General features: G+C 41.5%; 2 protein-coding genes and 2 non-coding genes across 5 annotated transcripts; all 4 read right to left on the reverse strand.

Annotated features, from left to right (window-relative positions):
- Positions 1-519: 519 nt before the first annotated feature.
- Positions 520-10,757, reverse strand: tmf1 (TATA element modulatory factor 1). The gene is made up of 17 exons (XM_047583738.1): positions 10,181-10,757; positions 8,706-10,084; positions 7,835-7,938; positions 7,414-7,540; positions 7,129-7,234; positions 6,622-6,764; positions 6,322-6,488; positions 5,281-5,437; positions 5,078-5,170; positions 4,772-4,928; positions 4,467-4,659; positions 3,065-3,134; positions 2,884-2,976; positions 2,662-2,787; positions 2,385-2,543; positions 2,166-2,291; positions 520-1,373 (listed from the first exon to the last, which is right to left on the reverse strand). Exons 1-17 carry the CDS (start codon positions 10,314-10,316, stop codon positions 1,233-1,235), a joined length of 3,477 nt encoding a protein of 1,158 aa, XP_047439694.1. The 5' UTR covers positions 10,317-10,757; the 3' UTR covers positions 520-1,232.
- trnar-acg lies at positions 3,395-3,467 on the reverse strand. Its single transcript has one exon. It is a non-coding gene; the product is annotated as a tRNA-Arg (tRNA).
- Positions 5,702-5,774, reverse strand: trnar-acg. Its single transcript has one exon. It is a non-coding gene; the product is annotated as a tRNA-Arg (tRNA).
- Positions 10,758-11,883: 1,126 nt separating the features above from the next.
- On the reverse strand, positions 11,884-17,571 carry uba3 (ubiquitin-like modifier activating enzyme 3). 2 transcript variants are annotated; one of them, XM_047584262.1, is made up of 18 exons: positions 17,524-17,567; positions 17,376-17,414; positions 16,591-16,702; positions 16,428-16,508; positions 16,259-16,341; positions 16,068-16,148; positions 15,708-15,751; positions 15,161-15,225; positions 14,843-14,998; positions 14,641-14,743; positions 14,398-14,511; positions 14,058-14,111; positions 13,846-13,882; positions 13,685-13,766; positions 13,489-13,589; positions 12,617-12,680; positions 12,462-12,516; positions 11,884-12,359 (listed from the first exon to the last, which is right to left on the reverse strand). In XM_047584262.1, exons 1-18 carry the CDS (start codon positions 17,541-17,543, stop codon positions 12,271-12,273), a joined length of 1,380 nt encoding a protein of 459 aa, XP_047440218.1. In that variant the 5' UTR covers positions 17,544-17,567; the 3' UTR covers positions 11,884-12,270. The 2 variants fall into 2 exon arrangements, with proteins under 2 accessions (XP_047440218.1, XP_047440219.1); XM_047584263.1 differs by lacking the exon at positions 17,376-17,414 and having other exon boundaries at positions 17,524-17,571.
- Positions 17,572-17,847: the final 276 nt, after the last annotated feature.

Raw genomic sequence — 17,847 nt, forward strand, 5'->3', positions numbered from 1 at the left:
CCCAACTGATGCAATGAGTTGCTTCTCATTTTTCGAAACAACCATTTCAGTTTGACAATCCCAGGATTCATCGGGTTCAAATTGTGAAAGAGTGGTTCAGGGAGCAATGAGCATAAACCCACTAAGAATCTTTGGGATGTGCTAGAGAAGACTTTGCATCATGCTCAGACTCTCCCTTCATCAATGCAAGACTTTGGTGAAGAATTAATGCATCACTGGGTGGAAATAAATCTTGTGACGTTGCAGAAGTTAATCAAAACAATGCCACAGTGAATGTGTGCTGTAATCAAAGTTTGTGACCTTTTTTAGGCCGGGCAGTGTACACAACATCTACTCATCTATTTAATAACTCTAATTAAACACATGAGTCCCAAAATGCTAAAAAGGCTAGTGGATAGTTGGAAAACCTCCCAACAACTCATATCTTTTTAATAAAATTATCCAAATGTGCTTGAATTTCCGTATAAATATGTGTAACAAAAGGTATTTTGGCTTGCAGACACACATTAGACAACAGTATGAAATCGTTCAGAATATGGAGATTTATTTTGTGTAGCACTGAGACAATGTGGTACTTTCTGTGAATGCGTGAAGAAGCAAAATGAAATCTCACACGTTTTAAATTAAGAGTGACAGTATCTTTCACCACCCAAATAAATGTTTATTAATTTACATATGTATACAGCTTAAAATCCAGTATTCAGGATTTAAATCACAGACTACTCTCCGGTCTACACCGCATTTTGTAATTTGTAAGGAGTTAAGAACGATACATACATTTCTCACATACATTTCTCTGTACAATATATTTTTTTCAATACATTTCTAAAACCTTTCGTATTTTGCATTTAAGAAATTATGGATGAATGTGTATAGTGCAAAAAACCTTCACCATCTCATACAGTCTATACAATACTACGTCAAAGGATTCAACCATGAATGAAAAAGCAACGCTTGCACTAAGTCCCAAAGGTTTGAAATTGAATAGTGAATCACAACTTCATCGTAGTACTATCCTTCATACTGATTCTTTGAAGTGAGTTGTATGTTTTATGTAAATCCCAACATCTCCACATAAATAGAGCATGAGCATTAAAACAAAATAACAGATAAAGATGCATGGATTTTCTTTTGATGCAGTGTTTGAACTAAAATTCTCTGACAATGCATTTGTGGCTATGATGGACAAAAAGCTTTGTGCCCCCGGAATTAACACAGTGTGTTAAACTAGATCATTTCTGATTGCGCAGCAATTCATCAATCTGAGTTTTGTACATATTCTTTACGTCCTCCAGGTCAAGTCTCAGTTCCTCTGCTTCTTCAGCCTTCTCTCCGTACATCTGCAGGATGGTGTTGTGCCTCTGCTCCAGGTCCTGAAATGCACGATCACAGAAACCATCGAATAAATTGAGGATGTAGCATGTTTTCTTTTCAATTAACTTCAAAGTCTCACGATTTTAACTTGAAGAGTTTTATGTCACTTCTAACACTAGTAATATTTTGTGAAAACTATTTTAAAGAGTTAATCACTCATTTTGCACCCAGCACATAATAATAATAATAATAATAAATAATAATAATAATAATAATAATAATAATATCAGCCTTCCCCTGTATTTCTCCTTCACCAGCAGCACTACCAGATTCAGCCTCTGGGTGGCGTTTGCTCAGGTCATAGGAGTTGACAAAGAGAGCAGACTGGACTTTTCTGGAGGAGGAGAAAACGCCTCTCTAGCTCTGATTTTACAAAGGACATGTGAATATCACCTCCAAGGATTAAATATCCAATGCCAAAAGCCAAATATACTTCCTCCAGTTGCTAATTGAGGCGGACCGCTGTGTGAAAATGCGTAACTTTTCACCAGAAATAATGTTTACATCCTGGTCTCTATAGTTGAGGATTTATATACAACTTAACCATTCAAATTGTATCAAGGCTTAAAGTCATGCATCATTAAGATGTGGCTGCTTTGAGAGACAGGTGGGTGTTGTCACAGCTTGTCAGCTACCTGTCTACGTGTCACACACCCAACTCTTAGGTTCCACCTTTTTCCCCTTTTTGAATCAGGGACTACAACACCCAGCTTCAAACAAACGCTCTCAAAAAAATGTACTTATTTGTCCGTCTTTATATACGGTCTATGGTGAATATGCAGAAACTGTACCTTAAGCTGAACTTTCAGCTTGGGGATTTCCTTCACTTTTTCATCCATCTCATCGTTTTGATTTGTGAGTCGAACCAGTTCTTCCGCCATCACAGAGCGGCTTCTTTCCAGACTAGTGATCTCAAGCTATGAAAACCAAAAGAAAAAGGTGTGTATACAAGTTCTGACTTAAATCTTATCAACACTTTACTGTAATTGCAATCTGAATTAGTGCACTACCTGCAGCTGTGCTATCTCTCCTTCTCTCAGTTTGAGTTGAGACTGGAGATTCTCTATAATGCTGGAGCCTCCAGATAGTCTGGCAGCCTCGTACAGGTTGGTCCCGCTCATTGACACAGGCATGGTCAAGGAGCCCAGGGAGGGGTCTGAAGATTCGTCCTGTAAGAAAAAACAGAAGCCGTGATACACAGACTCAAGCATCTTCAGTTTCTACATTCTAACATTTTTATTGTAGGTCAGAAATGACATCTAGCTGTATGAGCAGAGGAGGTTGTACCTGGGAAAGAATAGACGTGTGCAGCCCAGCATTGTCTGCCCCACTGATGGAGCTGGAGCGGGACAGGGAGGGAGTGGAAGATGGAGCAGGCTCCCCGACGGAGTGGCTCATCATCACCTTCCGCTCCTTATAGAAGAAAAATGAAAAGGAAAAGATTAAACTGAATGAAACAGACTCAGACTCACTCAGACTGTTAATATATTCTAAAAAAATCTCAGGCACCTTTTCCTTGAGTGCTTCTTGGGCCAAGTAGCATTTCTTTTTCTCTTGCTCCACCTTCATCTTCTCCATCTCCAGCTGATTGGTCAGCAGCAGCTGGTAGAAGGAGCAGAAAGAGACACTTGAGGAAGCCGTTTCATCAAGAATAACAACACGAGTAAGAAACGCTGCAGTATGACGGTACCTTTTCTTTCTTGGACTCTTCAAGCATTCGACTGTGTTCTCCTCGCAGATTTTCCAATTCAACATGCTCCCTACATTCAGATACATGAAACAAGAATTCAGTACAGATTATAAACAGTATTAAAAACGTAATTCAGTGGAATATCTTTCTCGGTTGCTGCAAAGTATTAGAGAAACAGGGTCTTTGTCACTTTCTTGCTCTGAGAATGAGGAGATGCACAGCTCCTCAAGCAGCCATTTTTAAGACTCTTAGTTTCAGCACGCGGTTTATTGATGTACGCAGATAAGACAAATGAATATCATGAGAAATCTATAGAGGATGAAAAGGAGACGAGCCAGCCAGGAGTCGAACCTAGAATCTTCTGATCCGTAGTCAGACGCGTTATCCATTGCGCCACTGGCCCTGTGGGAAACTATTAAACCAGAGGCAGAAAACGCCCTCACACATGAATGCTTCTTTCAGGAGGGGGATTACTGCAAAAAAAGTTTTGCAGCAACACAAAAGCACTCAGGAAGAGTTACGTTCTGCAAGGTTTAGTCTAATCGATTGATTGTCTTCCAAAATATCTGTAGAAACAAATCTAAACAAACCCTTATGGTACCTGCAGTAAAGTATTGTGCCATTAGTCTTGACACAGAAACGCCCTCGCATCACAAAATATTTCTGCACTGACACGATGGATTACTGGAATCACTGACAAAAAACTGTGATGAAATAAATAAGTAAAATATCCCACTCAGGAAAGTATGCCACCAAAAGATTTTGGGGTTGAACCAAGAACAGCACAGTTTTATGCGTGAGCTTCCTGACTTTGGCACACACGTTAAGTTAATATTTAATCTCCACCCTGCACAAAAATAAACACCTTCTCTAGAAGCTTCTATACGCACCGCAGCCTCCGGTGATAAAGGCAAATAAAGACATCCGTGAATGAGGAAGTACGTAGCCCAACCGTAGCTCCTTACACATCAACTTGACTGCATTAATAAGTAAAAACAGAATCACACTTAAAAGGCTTAATTAATAATGAACGGACATCACTTATGGTGCTTTTTCCCTCCTGGCAATCATTTATCATAGTGGCCGTAGTTTTATTTTTTCTGAATGAATGCAGTATTGCGTTCACACTACCACGCGGACACATATGGACATGCAACCTGGTCCACCTCCAAATCTCAGCGGCTGGATCACCCAGATCAGATCTTAACACAAGGTCTGAACAGGTCCTTTGTGACATGTTCTGTCTGACATTTTATGACATCACAAGTTACCTGTAGTCAACTTTCGGCTGATTAAGAAAATTTAATATTGGTGGGTGTCCAAAGCCCAAACAAGCACTTAATATGATGACGGGTGGGTCTGGTGAGCGGTATGAATGAGTTTTAACTTTTAATTGCGTTACCTGCTGCTCTCATCCTCCAGTTTCTCTCTTTTGTTCTTCTCGGTCTCCAGCTGTGCCAGGTGCCTGGCTTTTTCCTGGCGGAGCAGGGAATTCTGGGATTCCAGAGAAGCCAGCTGAGATCTGATGGACAAGAGTTCTTCCGTTGCTGATCGTTCTTTCTCTACGGCAACAGCCAGCTGTGCCTGGGCATCCGCTGTTAAAGCATAGATGGAAAAAAAAAGAAAAGAAAAAAAGACGTCAACTCTTTATTTTCGAGGACAGATTTACTCATACACAGTATACACATTTAAACACCTGCAACTCACCTAGCCTGTCAGATATGCTCTTCTCCAGTTTTTCCCAGGATGCTGTCTGTCCACCCAACGAGGCCTGTAAGTTCTCAATTTGTCGCAGTAATGGCCGCGTGGCTGAAGTGACGCTTTGGCTGAGCTCCTGGTTTCTTGTCTCTGCCTCTTGTAGTCTCTGGAAGACAAAAAAAAAAAAAAAAAAAAAACAAGATGTAGTGACTTCTTTACATGTAGTAAAGTAAGTAACGTCTTTAACAAATCCAACTGTTGCCAGAATTAATATTTTTGCCTCGTTTGTTTGACACATTAAATCTATTAAGATACCTGTTGAAGCTCACTGATCTCCTCCCTCAAATAGTCTTCTTTCCTTGCCTGCTGTTGCTCTGCCCTCTGCAGGGCCAGTCTGAGGTCAGCCACCTGTACACAAATCCCACGTCCAGTTACACTCGTAGGTGATTAAACATTCATGTAAAAAAATAAAATAAAATAACAAACTGAGCTGAGTTCAGAGCGGGAAGCTGTGTTACCTGGTTGGCCAGTGCTTCCTGTTGGATCCTGGCCTCCTCCTGGGCCTTCTCAAGAGCTAGACTCAGCTGTTCTTTGGCCTGCGTTTCCCTGCTCAGAGCTACCTCTTCAGCCTCACTGGCTTTGCTGGCATTCGCTTTATGAAGTTCTGCCAGCTCCCTGAAAACACAAGTGGAGAAGACCATAATCATATGTGACCCTATACTCTAGATTAATGTGATCCTGATGTATCTATATTTTTAAAAAAAGAGCAAAACATTTGTTGTTTTCTTTAGGTTTTTGGATCTGCACACTGACTTTGAAATAAAACAATATCTATATCACATTGGGACTGAAAATGTTAGTTCCACTAACAAAAAAAAGCTAATTCTGTTTACTTAGAAGAGAAAATATGATGACAAGACTGTACAAAATGGAAAAGAACGAGCCAGCCAGGAGTCGAACCTAGAATCTTCTGATCCGTAGTCAGACGCGTTGTCCATTGCGCCACTGGCCCATGATGTACATGAGGCCATTCCAACAAAACAACAATGAGCACAAAACCTGCACTTATGCATGAGTGGAGGGGTATAATGGGCTCTTCGATCTCACACTGAAACAGCTTAGTGCCAAGCAGAAAGCAACACAAGAGGAGCTGTAATATAAAATGATCTCTGAGGACAAATTTTGAGTTGAAGTCGCTCTGTGGTAAACTCTACACTTGTGGAGAATATTTTATTGTGATGGATCCAGTTGTCTCTGGTTGGTTTTCTGTTTTTACCAACGTTATATCTTTTTCTACCCTAGGTTATAAAGATGGTGGCATATTGAATACATAAAAATTCCAGCAATGTCTGTTTTACACACTTTTCTTATTTTTTCTCTGTATTAAACACATGTTTTTAAGTGAGTCTTGTTAAGTAATAATTCAGTTAAGCTTTTCATGCAATGTGGACCACACCTTCAAAGTCACCACATTACCAGCAGTTTAACACCTGTGCAGTTTAATAAAATATATTTTTACACCCTAGTTTGTCCAGTGTCAACAGCGTGCCAATGTTTACTTGTAAGAGTTGTCCAGAGCGGCCTGAAGGCTCCTGTTTTTCTCCTGCAGCTCCTCACAGTCTGACTGCAGCCTGCTCAGCTCCTTCTCCTGCCGGTCCACCACACCATTCAGCTTCTTGATGTTCTCCCTGTGCTGTTTCTCCACCTCCTCCTTCCCGTCTAGGACCTAAACGAGTAAAAGTGGCACCATGACTCATTTAACCATCAAACAATAAATGATCAACGATAAATTCTCAGATACACAACAAAAATGCAGTCCTGTGAAGAGACTCAGAATTTTCAGGATGATAAATCCTGACCTGCTGCAGGTGCCTGAGCTCTTCCTCGTGCTCCGTGATTTTCTTCTGCTGCTTGGAGATCCTCGCATCGCTCTCCTTCTCCTTAACACGGAGCTTCTTGATGATGTTGCTATGCTGCAGCTGCTGCTTGGACAACTTTTCACCTAAAAGGGAGCGATATAAACACATACTCAGCAATTTAACACTGGAAAATATAGGCCATTCACATTGCAGTCCCAGTTTGAGGTGTGAGAAATTATTTTTTCTGTCCATTAGCCATCATATGCAGTATACTGTACGTGATAACAGATGTTCAAATGCGAGTTAACGTAGCCCAAAAACATTTTATATTTTTTGAGCTAGTGGTCCTTCATTAAATGCTGACTGAATTTGGTGAAATTGAATAAAATAATGAAAGCAGCTGAAGTGGTAAGCAAAATCTCTGCAAGAACTTGCATCTGGACTGCCGCCTGCTTAGGGGGCTGGGGTGTTATTGGTGGAGGTGGAGAAGAGTGTGATGAGCCTTACCCTCTTCCAGCAGACCTCTTATCTGCTCCTCCTTTTCTCTGATGACTTCCATTGTATCACTAGAGTTTAGTCTCGTAGAAAGTTCCTCTCGCAAACCCTTTATCTCCTGCAGTACAGAAAAAATACCATTTCAGACACATAGACTTTGGATATTTTAAATCTCTGCGGAAAAATTATGGTTAGATGTGGATGAAGCTTTAAATGCCTGTTATTGGAGAATGTTTTTATTTGTATCAGATGGAAGACAAAGAAATTACAGAGTGAGATGTTTATTTTCTGAGTTACCTTTTTGGCTATGTCTCTCTCTTTACAGGCCAGCTGAGCTTTCCTTTCTGCATCTGCGATGCGCTGGGTGAACTCATCCTTCAGGGACTGAACAGTGGAGCTCTCCTCCTTCAAGCTTATCACTTCACTAGAGGATAAACAGACTCATTAGGGTTTGGGCTCATTATGAAATTCTGCACAGGCTCTGGGCCAATATCCAGTTAAAATCTGCACAAGTGGATTATTTAAAGCATTTAACTGTGAAACAGACTTAATAAAAAAAAAAAAAAACTTTCTTTGGGACTTCTCAGTGGATTACTGCAGTGCGCTGCTGTGACAGTTTGTGATGCGTTGCTGATGTCTTGAACTGAATGTGAGCAAGAGCAGCTGTCAAGATTATTTAAGTGCTTTTGTGAATCAACTGAGTGCGTCTCGTACTCACTCTTTCAGGTTGTCACACTCCTCCTCCAGTTTGGCCTTGTCTTTGCTCACTGCCAGCAGCTGAGACTCTCTCTTCTCGAGGCGGCCTGACAGCTCATCAATAACCTGCAACATTTCCACAATATTCCTGTCCTTACATCTGACAATACCTTCCAAAGGAGACTGTGCTAGTAAGAGTACAAAATACACTGAGATTTTTACAACGGAAGTGTTCATGTACGACAAGAGATGCAGTGACTTGTGGGGTAAATAGTTATCAGACTGAGGAGCAGCCCTTAGCCTGTCAGCTGATAAAAAAATCAAACACTCCTGCTTGTGACGGCCCTCCCCCCTCTCACCTGATACCGCTCTGGCCTTTATGTAGTCTATATAGGCCGTCTGTTTTCTTTGGTTCTATTTCCTGACACCCGCCTTTCATAGACTTACTGGTTCTGATGTTATCATTCACTTGCTCTATTAATGTCATTCACACTTTAGCCATATTCATCTTGGAAGCTATTAGAGAGAGAAAACCTCAAGTATCAAAGGGCACATCAGTGCTCTGGACAACAAGTCTGCAAGATAACTCGAGTTGATAATGGCATGACAGTGTAGCAAGATCTTTACTTTTTCAGAAAAGTTAAAGTTTGTTAAGTGTTTACTACAAATTTATATTTTATTTTTTAAATTGGTTTCTGGTAGTCAGAGTTTAACTGCTAAAAGCTAACACATTTGCATGCTACTGTGTGCACATACAATGATATCTCTTACATTTGTTTGCTGAAGGGAGCAACGCTATGTACTGGATGTGTGGTGTTTTTACTTTTAATGGATGAGTTTAATGTATTTAACAGGATCCATGAAGCTATACGGACTATATGAACCCATGTTACCTTTTGAAGCTCCAAAATCTGAACAGTTGAGACACTTTTCATCTCTTCTGTGATCGGTGGAGTGATTGTGATCTGATCTTCAGCTTTCAAGGTGGAATCCGACAGCGAGGCGTTGGCCTCCGTTTCCTGCTCCATCAATTCTTCCGGCTGCTCGCTATTCACAGGCGTTGCACTCCGTCCACTCTCCTCCATCTCATCCAACGACTGCTTCCTCATTGTTTCGGTTAATCCCTCTTCCTCATCCTCATCCTCTTCCACTTTGCCCGCCTTTTCCTCAACTCCATCTTCCTGCTTCTGACATGATACCGTCAACGAAGTAGGTCCTGCAGTGACAGACGCCAGAGTCCGACTGCCAGGGATCTCATCGTCTGAGTTCACCTCGCTGACGCTTCGGCTATCCAGTGACTGAACACTAAATGAATCGATGCGCTCAAACGCATCCGAGGAGGAGCCGCAGCTCTCTGTGAGTTTGGGGTAGTCCTCCAGTCGGGGGAAATCTCCACAGGTGGAGGCAGTGAGAAGCTGGAAGGAGCCCTGCATTAAGTGAAGACCAGCTTTGCTCTCGCCGGTTTCTTGTCTGGAGCTGGCAGAGCTCTCGCTCAACACACTCTCATGGTCGAGCACCTCAATGTCACTGGTGGTAGAGGTTCCTGAGGAAAAGGCGCTGACTGGAGGGGAGGGTGTATCGTTTTGACGATCCTCCACCTTTATGTCTTTCTGCTCTTGGAGAGCTTCCTTAGATGATGTGGAAGGTGATGGACCAGAAGAGGTTGGTTTCTTAGGTTCAGAAGTAGAAGGCTCGGGGGAATCTGTGGTATCCTGGTCGACCTGTTGCTCAGACGGAGCCTGTGACGGCTCTATTTTTGAGTCTACAGAATCTGCTGAGCCACCATCTGTTTTTACGCTGCATGTTTTACTGTCAGTGTTACATGGAAGATCAGTGGAAGATGAAACGGGAGAAACTGGCTGCAGAAGGATGGTGTCTGCATAAGGTGCTGTTTGTGAAGACTCTGGCTCCTCCGTCTGGCTCTCAGAAATCTGACTTTCGTGAACCTTCTCATCGGGTCCAGAATTTGGAGTCTCCTCATCCTGTTGGACTACGTCCTCGTTGATTTTCTTCTCCTCCTCCTCTTGAGGTGGCCTTTGGGATTTAGTGGGCGGTACAGACACTACCTGGGTTTTGGTGACAGCTTGCACATCTCCGGATGACAGAAAGGCACTGAAAAAGTTTTCGGATTCATCCACAACAGTACGAGTGACAGGGGTAGTAATGGCCTCTGAGGAAGGAGGGGGAGTGGTGGTCTTTTCTTCAGGGGGCGCTTCCCACTGCGTCATCCCCCATCCTCCACTCAGTGAAAGCTTCCCAGGTAAAGTAACATCTGACAAAAAACAAAGGATCAGTTTTAATAGTTTACCTGACTGCAGACTTGCAACTGGCGATATCAGTTGTTACATCTCTATGTGACGTCACTTACCGTCGTAGGGCATTACAACAGTGTCACCCCATTGGTCCTCTTCTTTGATGTCCAATACACGATCAATGGACTTCTGAGCTGTTGTTAAAGCTTGCTTAGCAAAGGTGGATAGGTGGGATGCGTTAAACCAACTCATTTTGGCGATAAGGTTGGCTAACTAGCGAGCAAAACGTGTAACTCGTTTTTTCTTAAGTGAATTCGCCACACCGTGACGCCGTCACTTTATCCGCATGTTTCGTTCATGAACACTAACTCGGTGCGAGTATTCCACAAAGGCCGAAACTTGTCCAGGGAAGCTTTGTTGACAGCTGGTCACCGCGTAGCTAGTTAGCAAAAGCTATACATTTGCTATATATGGACAGCACCGATGCCAGGTACTTCCAGCTCCGAAACTGGCAAGCTGGCACTCAAGACCGCTCGCTGTGTCGTTCTGCATCCAAAACTCTACCGCTAGCGTCAAATCAAATGCTGTGCCATGATCAATCCGAGGTATTATTTCGGCTCCTCTACTCCGTCACCATCGTTTGTTTTGGTCGCCCCCAACTTGTAGCACAGCTACCGTTAGCCTCCTAGCTACTTCCTGGCCACGTAGCCCGATGACGTCACTGGGCCGTATGGTCCGCCCTTTCTGAAACGCACGAGGAGGAGAAAACAGAAAACAACAGAATCATTTACACATTTATTTGACTACTGTATATATTAAGTTTGGTTTTGGACTCGACTGGAAGAACATATATTGTGCAAAGTGTGATGTAATATAATGTAAAATTAGAATGTAAAAATATTGCATACACAAAATTCATATAATTTATAATTATATGAAAATTCATATAATTTATAATTATATGAATTATATGAATTCACCTGAATTCAGGTGTTCCAATCACTTCCACCTCTCTGTCTTTAAAATGACAAAGCAGGGTCAGTGGAGGATGAGACACATAGCCCACAGAAGTTGTCGACTTTCTGCAGAGTCAGTCACCACAGACCTCCAAACTTCACGTAGCTTTCAGATTAGCTCAGAAACAATGCGTAGATAGCTTCATGGAATAGGTTTCCATGGCCGAGCAGCTGCATCCAAGCCACATATCACAAAGGGCAATGCAAAGGGTCGGACGCAGTAGTGTGAAGCACAACACCACTGGATTATAGAGCAGTGGAGATGTTCTCTGAGACAGTTCTCCATCTGGTATCTCCATTTTATAAACCAATCTGGGTTTGGCGGTTGCCAGGAGAACAGTACTTGTCTGACTGGATTATTCCAATTACGAAGCTTGGTGAAGGGGGTATTATGGTGTGGGGTTGTTTTCCAGGAGCTGGACTTGGCCCCTTAGTTCCAGTGAAAGGAACTCTGAAAGCTTCAGCATAGAGATTTTGGACAATTTCATGGTCCCAACTTTGTGGGAACAGTTTGGGGATGAACCCCTTCCTTTTAAAACATGACTGTGCAGCAGCGCACAAAGCAAGCTCCGTAAAGGCACGGATGAACGATGAATGATCAGTGGTTGAGCGTGTCTTTCCAGTATTTCTTCACTGTCACTGCTTAATATGACTGAAAAGTTATGAAGAGGAAATCTAATCAGTATAGTTCCTTATATCAAACTATGTTTTCCACACTCATAAACACAAGTGAAGCACATTTTATACAATTCTCTTTAACTTAAATTGTGTCACCACAACAAACACTTAAACCAAACACAAACTTTGTAAGAAAATTTTTTTATTCCAGTTCATACATCATCATCAGTGTCAGTTGACTACCACTTATGTGGCTAGAACATCTTAAAATCTATGTTGAAATAAATAAATATTCAAACCCTCAAAGAGTACAGGATCATCTCGCTTGTCTGTGTCAACAGAACACACTTAATGAAAGTAACGCATTGATGCAGAAATCCTTAACATTTGCAAATGACGTATTACCAAAGCATGACAAGGTGTGCACTATGATTTGGCATTTCAGTGCAAAACATCCACTTCATTCAATGAGTACATTAACCAGTAATATTAGTTTTCTAACCATTGACATGGTGACTGAATACACTGTAAACATTTCTAGTTTTTTGGATGGGAGTGCTTCGGAGTTTCTCTTATGAGGTAAAGCAGAGCCTGAACAGCATGGTTTGGGGTGTGGTGACATCAGCTACAGCCAGCTCTTGTCCATCAGTCAGCCCCAGCTCTGGAAAAAAACACACATAAATGAGTAAGCGTATTACCAGTCTGACCCATGGTAAATGCTGTGCCATCTGCAGAAAAACAGTCAGTAAATGAAGAACCTCACCCGTCAGGGATTTGGATAGATTTGCCCGTGTCCTCTGTTCAATTGAAGCCACTGACTGTAAAACAAAATACTTAAGCTCAAGCCCAAATGTGCCCAATTTCATCAAGACATACGTCACATTACCATGAGATTGAACTTAAAATCATACTAATTACCTGTAAATATAAAGTTTTGTTCTTTCCCTCCACCGTCGCTGTTAGAGCAGGTGATTTCATTTGTCTGAAAGTTTGAAGTTTAAAGTTAATGGCTCATGTCAAACAAAAAATAAATCAAGTATGATTCAAAACCAAACTTAAGTGGCAGTTACAAACATTTCAGATCCAGGAGTTACAGGTTTAACAACAATTCATAGGGGAGCAAACTTATTGTAATGTTATTATAAAGTTGTCCTCATTCTGTGATGGATCCCAATCTGATTTTATGCTGTCTGCCGTCTGTCTGCACCGGGAACAGTGTTGGTAATCATTACCACTCTAAGAAATGACAAAAAGGCTGCAGCTCTCATAGAGCAACAGCAGCATGTGCTAAGCTTCATGAAAAACACATTGCATATCCTGTGACAACTTAACAATAATCACACCAAAACTAGACACAGAAGCCGTTTGTTCTTTCTCATCACTCTGATACATAACAGTTGGTTAAATTCCTTACATGTGTGTGCATACGTGGTCAAATACAGCTGATTCTGATAAAACTCGGCTTGTTTGTTGCCAGTTTTGAAGCTGCAGCAGTGGGGCCTGCAGTCTGAACTCATCCCTATCATCTGACGATTCAGCAATCACATTCACATATCTATGTATAGAGATTACATTAGCAGTAACTTCATACATTTTCCCAGGAATGTCTCCCAAAAAAAATGAAAATATATTTAAGTGCTGTAGTAACGTCAGTAGGACATAAGCTCACTCATAATAGTGTCACCTCATTCCATTCAGAATCATTTATTTATAGAAACTAAAATCTTCCAAGGCTGCCACTTTTAAGTAGGACGGCCATTAATAAAACACAATAAGTCAGCCCAACTTACAGAGAGGCACTCTCAGTTAAGTAGTTCAACACTTCCTGGAGTTTGGATGATGGAGAAAACTGCAAGTCCAGAGGTACTTGGCTGCAGGCTGAACAGTTTTCCTGAAACAAGCAAAGCAACAAGCAAACCTCATCCATCCGTGCACCTCAATCACTGCAGCGAACATCAACTTGCAGGAGAAAATTCGGGTACAAACCTTCCGCTCTGCTTCAAAGGTGTAGGTGTACAGGCCGTCGACGTCATTGAACACCATGTAGTTATTGAGAGGTATGTAGGCACTGCACGTAAAACAGGTCATGTTAACGATACATTTTAGTGTCTCTTAGTGGATATGACTTTAACAAAGCACTAACTTACCTTGATGCTATTTTGAAAACCTCTGTTGCACAAGCAGCTAGATCCAAAGAAGCAGAGGAAAAAAAAAAAACAACAACACACATTTCTGTTTAAGCATGTCTATTTTAAAAATGATTAACTTTTACAATGGTTTATAAAGACATCCGGTCCATAGTTCTCTACTGAAAGCACCCAGACATTTATCTCACATTCATTTAGTCTTTGCTCCTTACCTGCAATGACGGCATTTGTAGACGCTACAGCTGGGATTATCCTCTTAACAACACCTGTGACATTTAGAGGGGATACAGAAAATGTGTTTTTGTATTATTTCTAATTAACAAATCAATAGTAAAAATGGAGGCTGTCCGGGAAAAAGACAACTACTCAATGTCTGCAGATGGACATCAACCAAACATTTGCTGCATTGTTCTGTCTTTGTTGTCTGCCAAGCTATCGACACCCTCTTAGATGAGGGGTTCCAAAATAACTGCCTTGGCTTATCTCCCAGATGAGCTCCAATAATGAAAGTCACAACGTCCTAGTGGCAACAGATACTCTTTGTGCGCTTACCTTGTGTTAGTCTATACGTGACTCCTGTTATGCTAAACTCTGCTGCCCTCTCCAGAGATCTCTGGTACACCCACTGAATGTGCTCTGGGTCGTCTCCATCCAGGGCAACGCCATCTATACACATTCAAACACCCACATATAAAAACAATAATAATAAATAAATAAAACTAAAATGCATTTTTTTAACTGTAAGACAACTGAACAAAGACAACATGGCACACAGTAAATGTGATTTTCATTTACCTCCAAACGGTTTCTCTTTGGGCCACTGCAGCATTCGTGCGTATTCAATGCAATGTTCTGGCAATCGAGGCATTGAGGCAATTGTACACATGGGGAAGTTGATCTACAAAGACAGGTGGATTATCGCAAATGACCAGGATCTGCCTTTGTAAGGTAACGGTAAGAGGTTTTAGCTGCAAACATAAAAAATATGCAACCTTACCTGGGGAGGATACAGCTCAAGGGTGCAGTCAATGCAGGCTGTCATGCCGGGAAGAATGACTCTAGCATTGCCTTTGAAGCCTTCAGTCCCTCCATCAATTAGAGGAATAATAGACCCCGGGTCCAAGACGCCATCTTCATACACCAGCAATGATAGCTGCACATAGAGACAGAAGGGTTCCATTTAAGACACGTCTCTTAGCGACTATCGTTCCGCTTTATTGTTATAACTGAATGAATTAGACAAAAAAATAGCTAAAGAAATGTGGGTACACGGCTGAGAACATGTTAAAAGATTTCAACGAGGAGAGTAACTTACCAGCATACCATTCATCCACCTCCTGGCAATTACAGAGTCAAGCCCACAGACTATTATATGGAATTCTAGACAGAGACAGAATTAAAATTGAAAATGTGATTTGAATATCTTCATCTTCATGAAGATAAAATGATGTACCAGCTACAGCAAACAGCAGAGCCGTTGCTGTGGCTTTTTAATTTGACTTCGACTGGTTGAAAGCAGCAGAAATGATTGTGAAGCCATATAGTTATTGTCAGACTACAGTCCCCCCCCTCTGTCTCTGGTTTCACCTGACGCACACAAGCAGTCAGAGAAAACAAGTTTAACTCCACTAACACGTATGACTCTTACTCTTCTGTTCATCACTGCATGAAGCCCAACTAAACGATTTAAATTTGATAACCAGTTCCCAATGGAGATCAACTTTCCAGCACAAATATTTTGTAGGCAGGGGAAGTCAGGCTGGCTTCTGGGCTACATGAACTAAGCATCGTGCATCAAACCAAACTGTTAAGTGACCGAATCCTACCAGGCATGAGGAGGGCTGAGTCCTAAAGATACTTACGTCTGTAGAATGTTTCATCCAAGTCTTGAATTTTCTTAAAATGTCTGCACAAAACATTTAGGAAAAATCTTGACTGGATGTGTGCTGGCTTTTTCAGCCACAGGATTTAAGTATGGTGTTCAGGGCTTGTTCACGCTTCCCATCCAATCATAAGTGGACAGATATATGCATGTATAAGCATAACAATATCCTAAAATGAAAAACAGCTGTGATGAAGAAAATAAGCACACAATACCACACCTGCATCAGATTACCCAAGACACACATCAATCTGAGGTGTGAATAGACGTGTACGCTTTTAAAGTGGGTTTTCTGTATCTTTTATCCTTTTTTCCAGTTTTGGTTAAATCCAAAGGATACGGGACTACACAGCATCCAGGTATACGGCTGTTGATAAAATCAGCTGCAACATTCGCCTTGGGCCGACCTACATCTTTTGGCCTGTTGAAAATGACACACACATGGGAAGAACCGGTTGGCTTATTACATAATAATAACACTAATACAGGTCAAACATTTACATAAGAATTTTATTACATGCTTCTACTGACCTGAAGAGGAACTGCCGATTCAGGTTAGATACATCAATGGTGTCCATGTCAACAACATGAATGTGGCGAAAGCCGGATAATGCCTGAGGTACAAAAAAAGAGCAAACGTTGAACACGAATAAATATTCAAACAATTCCATCAAATTAATCATAATAACAGCGATTATACCAAGTCTTTCAGCAGCTCACATCCCAGACCACCAGCACCAATGACCAGGATTTTGCAGGTTTCCAACATGAAGTGCAAGGACTGTGTTGAGAGACGATAAAGATCTTATGAGTACGGAGGAATGAGAAAGACGACACGTTACACCTCTCGCTGACGCCGTTACCTCTGTGCTGGGTTCAAAGTCAGGATGTGTGAATGGACCCGACCTTTCCAGAAACTTTTTGATGTGGTTCCACCGGCCCTCCCACTCACAGGAGCCTCCATCCACCACCATCCTGCAGAAAATACACGTAGGTTAAGGATGTATCATCCACAGCGTGTATTAAATGGTAGGTTGCATGCATAACAGTGGCATGGTTTGATGGTGCACAATCATCTCTTGTCAGATGAGATCATGCAAAAAGAAAAAGGAAAAAAAGAAATCCAAGAAAGCCTGAACGCAATGAAGTGATTATCTTTTACAAAGGTAAACTACTGTTTAAGGTTCACAGCAGAACATGCAGCAACTTTCGAGGAACTTTAAGGAAACTACACAGGCGGTGTATAATGCATGCTGTATGCCAGCTCTAATGAGTACGTGACGTGATCTCTAAGTCTTTTTCATCAGCTTTATTTAAATTTAGTAAACTTTCTGAGCCCCTAAATCCTCCTCTCCTGCCTGCACAGCTCCGAGCAACAATGCTAAGCGAGCAGCTAACATGTCAACAGTGACAGGAAACAGCAGACCTCTGACTCAGCACAGAGATAATTAATACCACGAAATATTCACTGTGAAGACGTTTTTAGCTACTCGTGCTCAGCTACCCTAAGACGTTATTCCGTAAATTAGCAACTCATGTGCTTTGTTTACAACTAGCACTGGGCTAGCTTTCTTCTCTAGCTCACGTAGCCCTTCCTCCTGTCAAGTAACCTCAAACCTTCCGCCAGTTCTACCAATTCATCACTAACTTCTCAGTCAGCTCCACTACTCTGCTTCTTTTCTTCTCCCTAAAAAGAGAGAATAAAAGAAGGTTGGTTCATGCTGTGCTTTCGTAGGTTAATGAGATTTGAAAGCATCTTTCGGGGTTTCTTGCTTGTTTCTTCGGCTGCTACTTACGGCTCGTCCGTCTCCGCCATGTTTGGGTTACTTCAAATGTCCATGTTCCCAGTAGTAAATGCAACTTCTCTCAGATGTTAGTATCAATAGTGTATTGCCAAGATCTACTTTAAATGATTTTTTAACATTAGAAAAACAATAAAAATAGAAAAACTATTGTGTTGTGCAATGGAGGTTGTAGAGGATGGAAGATGCATTTGGCAGTGACTCTGTTGTTTAAGATGAATATTCATATTCCCACAGCCATGAATGTATCATTGTAAACCTTTCATCGCAAAGTTACAATTACACCAAAGATCCGACAGATGGTGGTGTTTATTTACC

This window comes from Mugil cephalus, chromosome 4, assembly GCF_022458985.1.
Source record: "Mugil cephalus isolate CIBA_MC_2020 chromosome 4, CIBA_Mcephalus_1.1, whole genome shotgun sequence".
Lineage (NCBI taxonomy): Eukaryota > Metazoa > Chordata > Actinopteri > Mugiliformes > Mugilidae > Mugil > Mugil cephalus.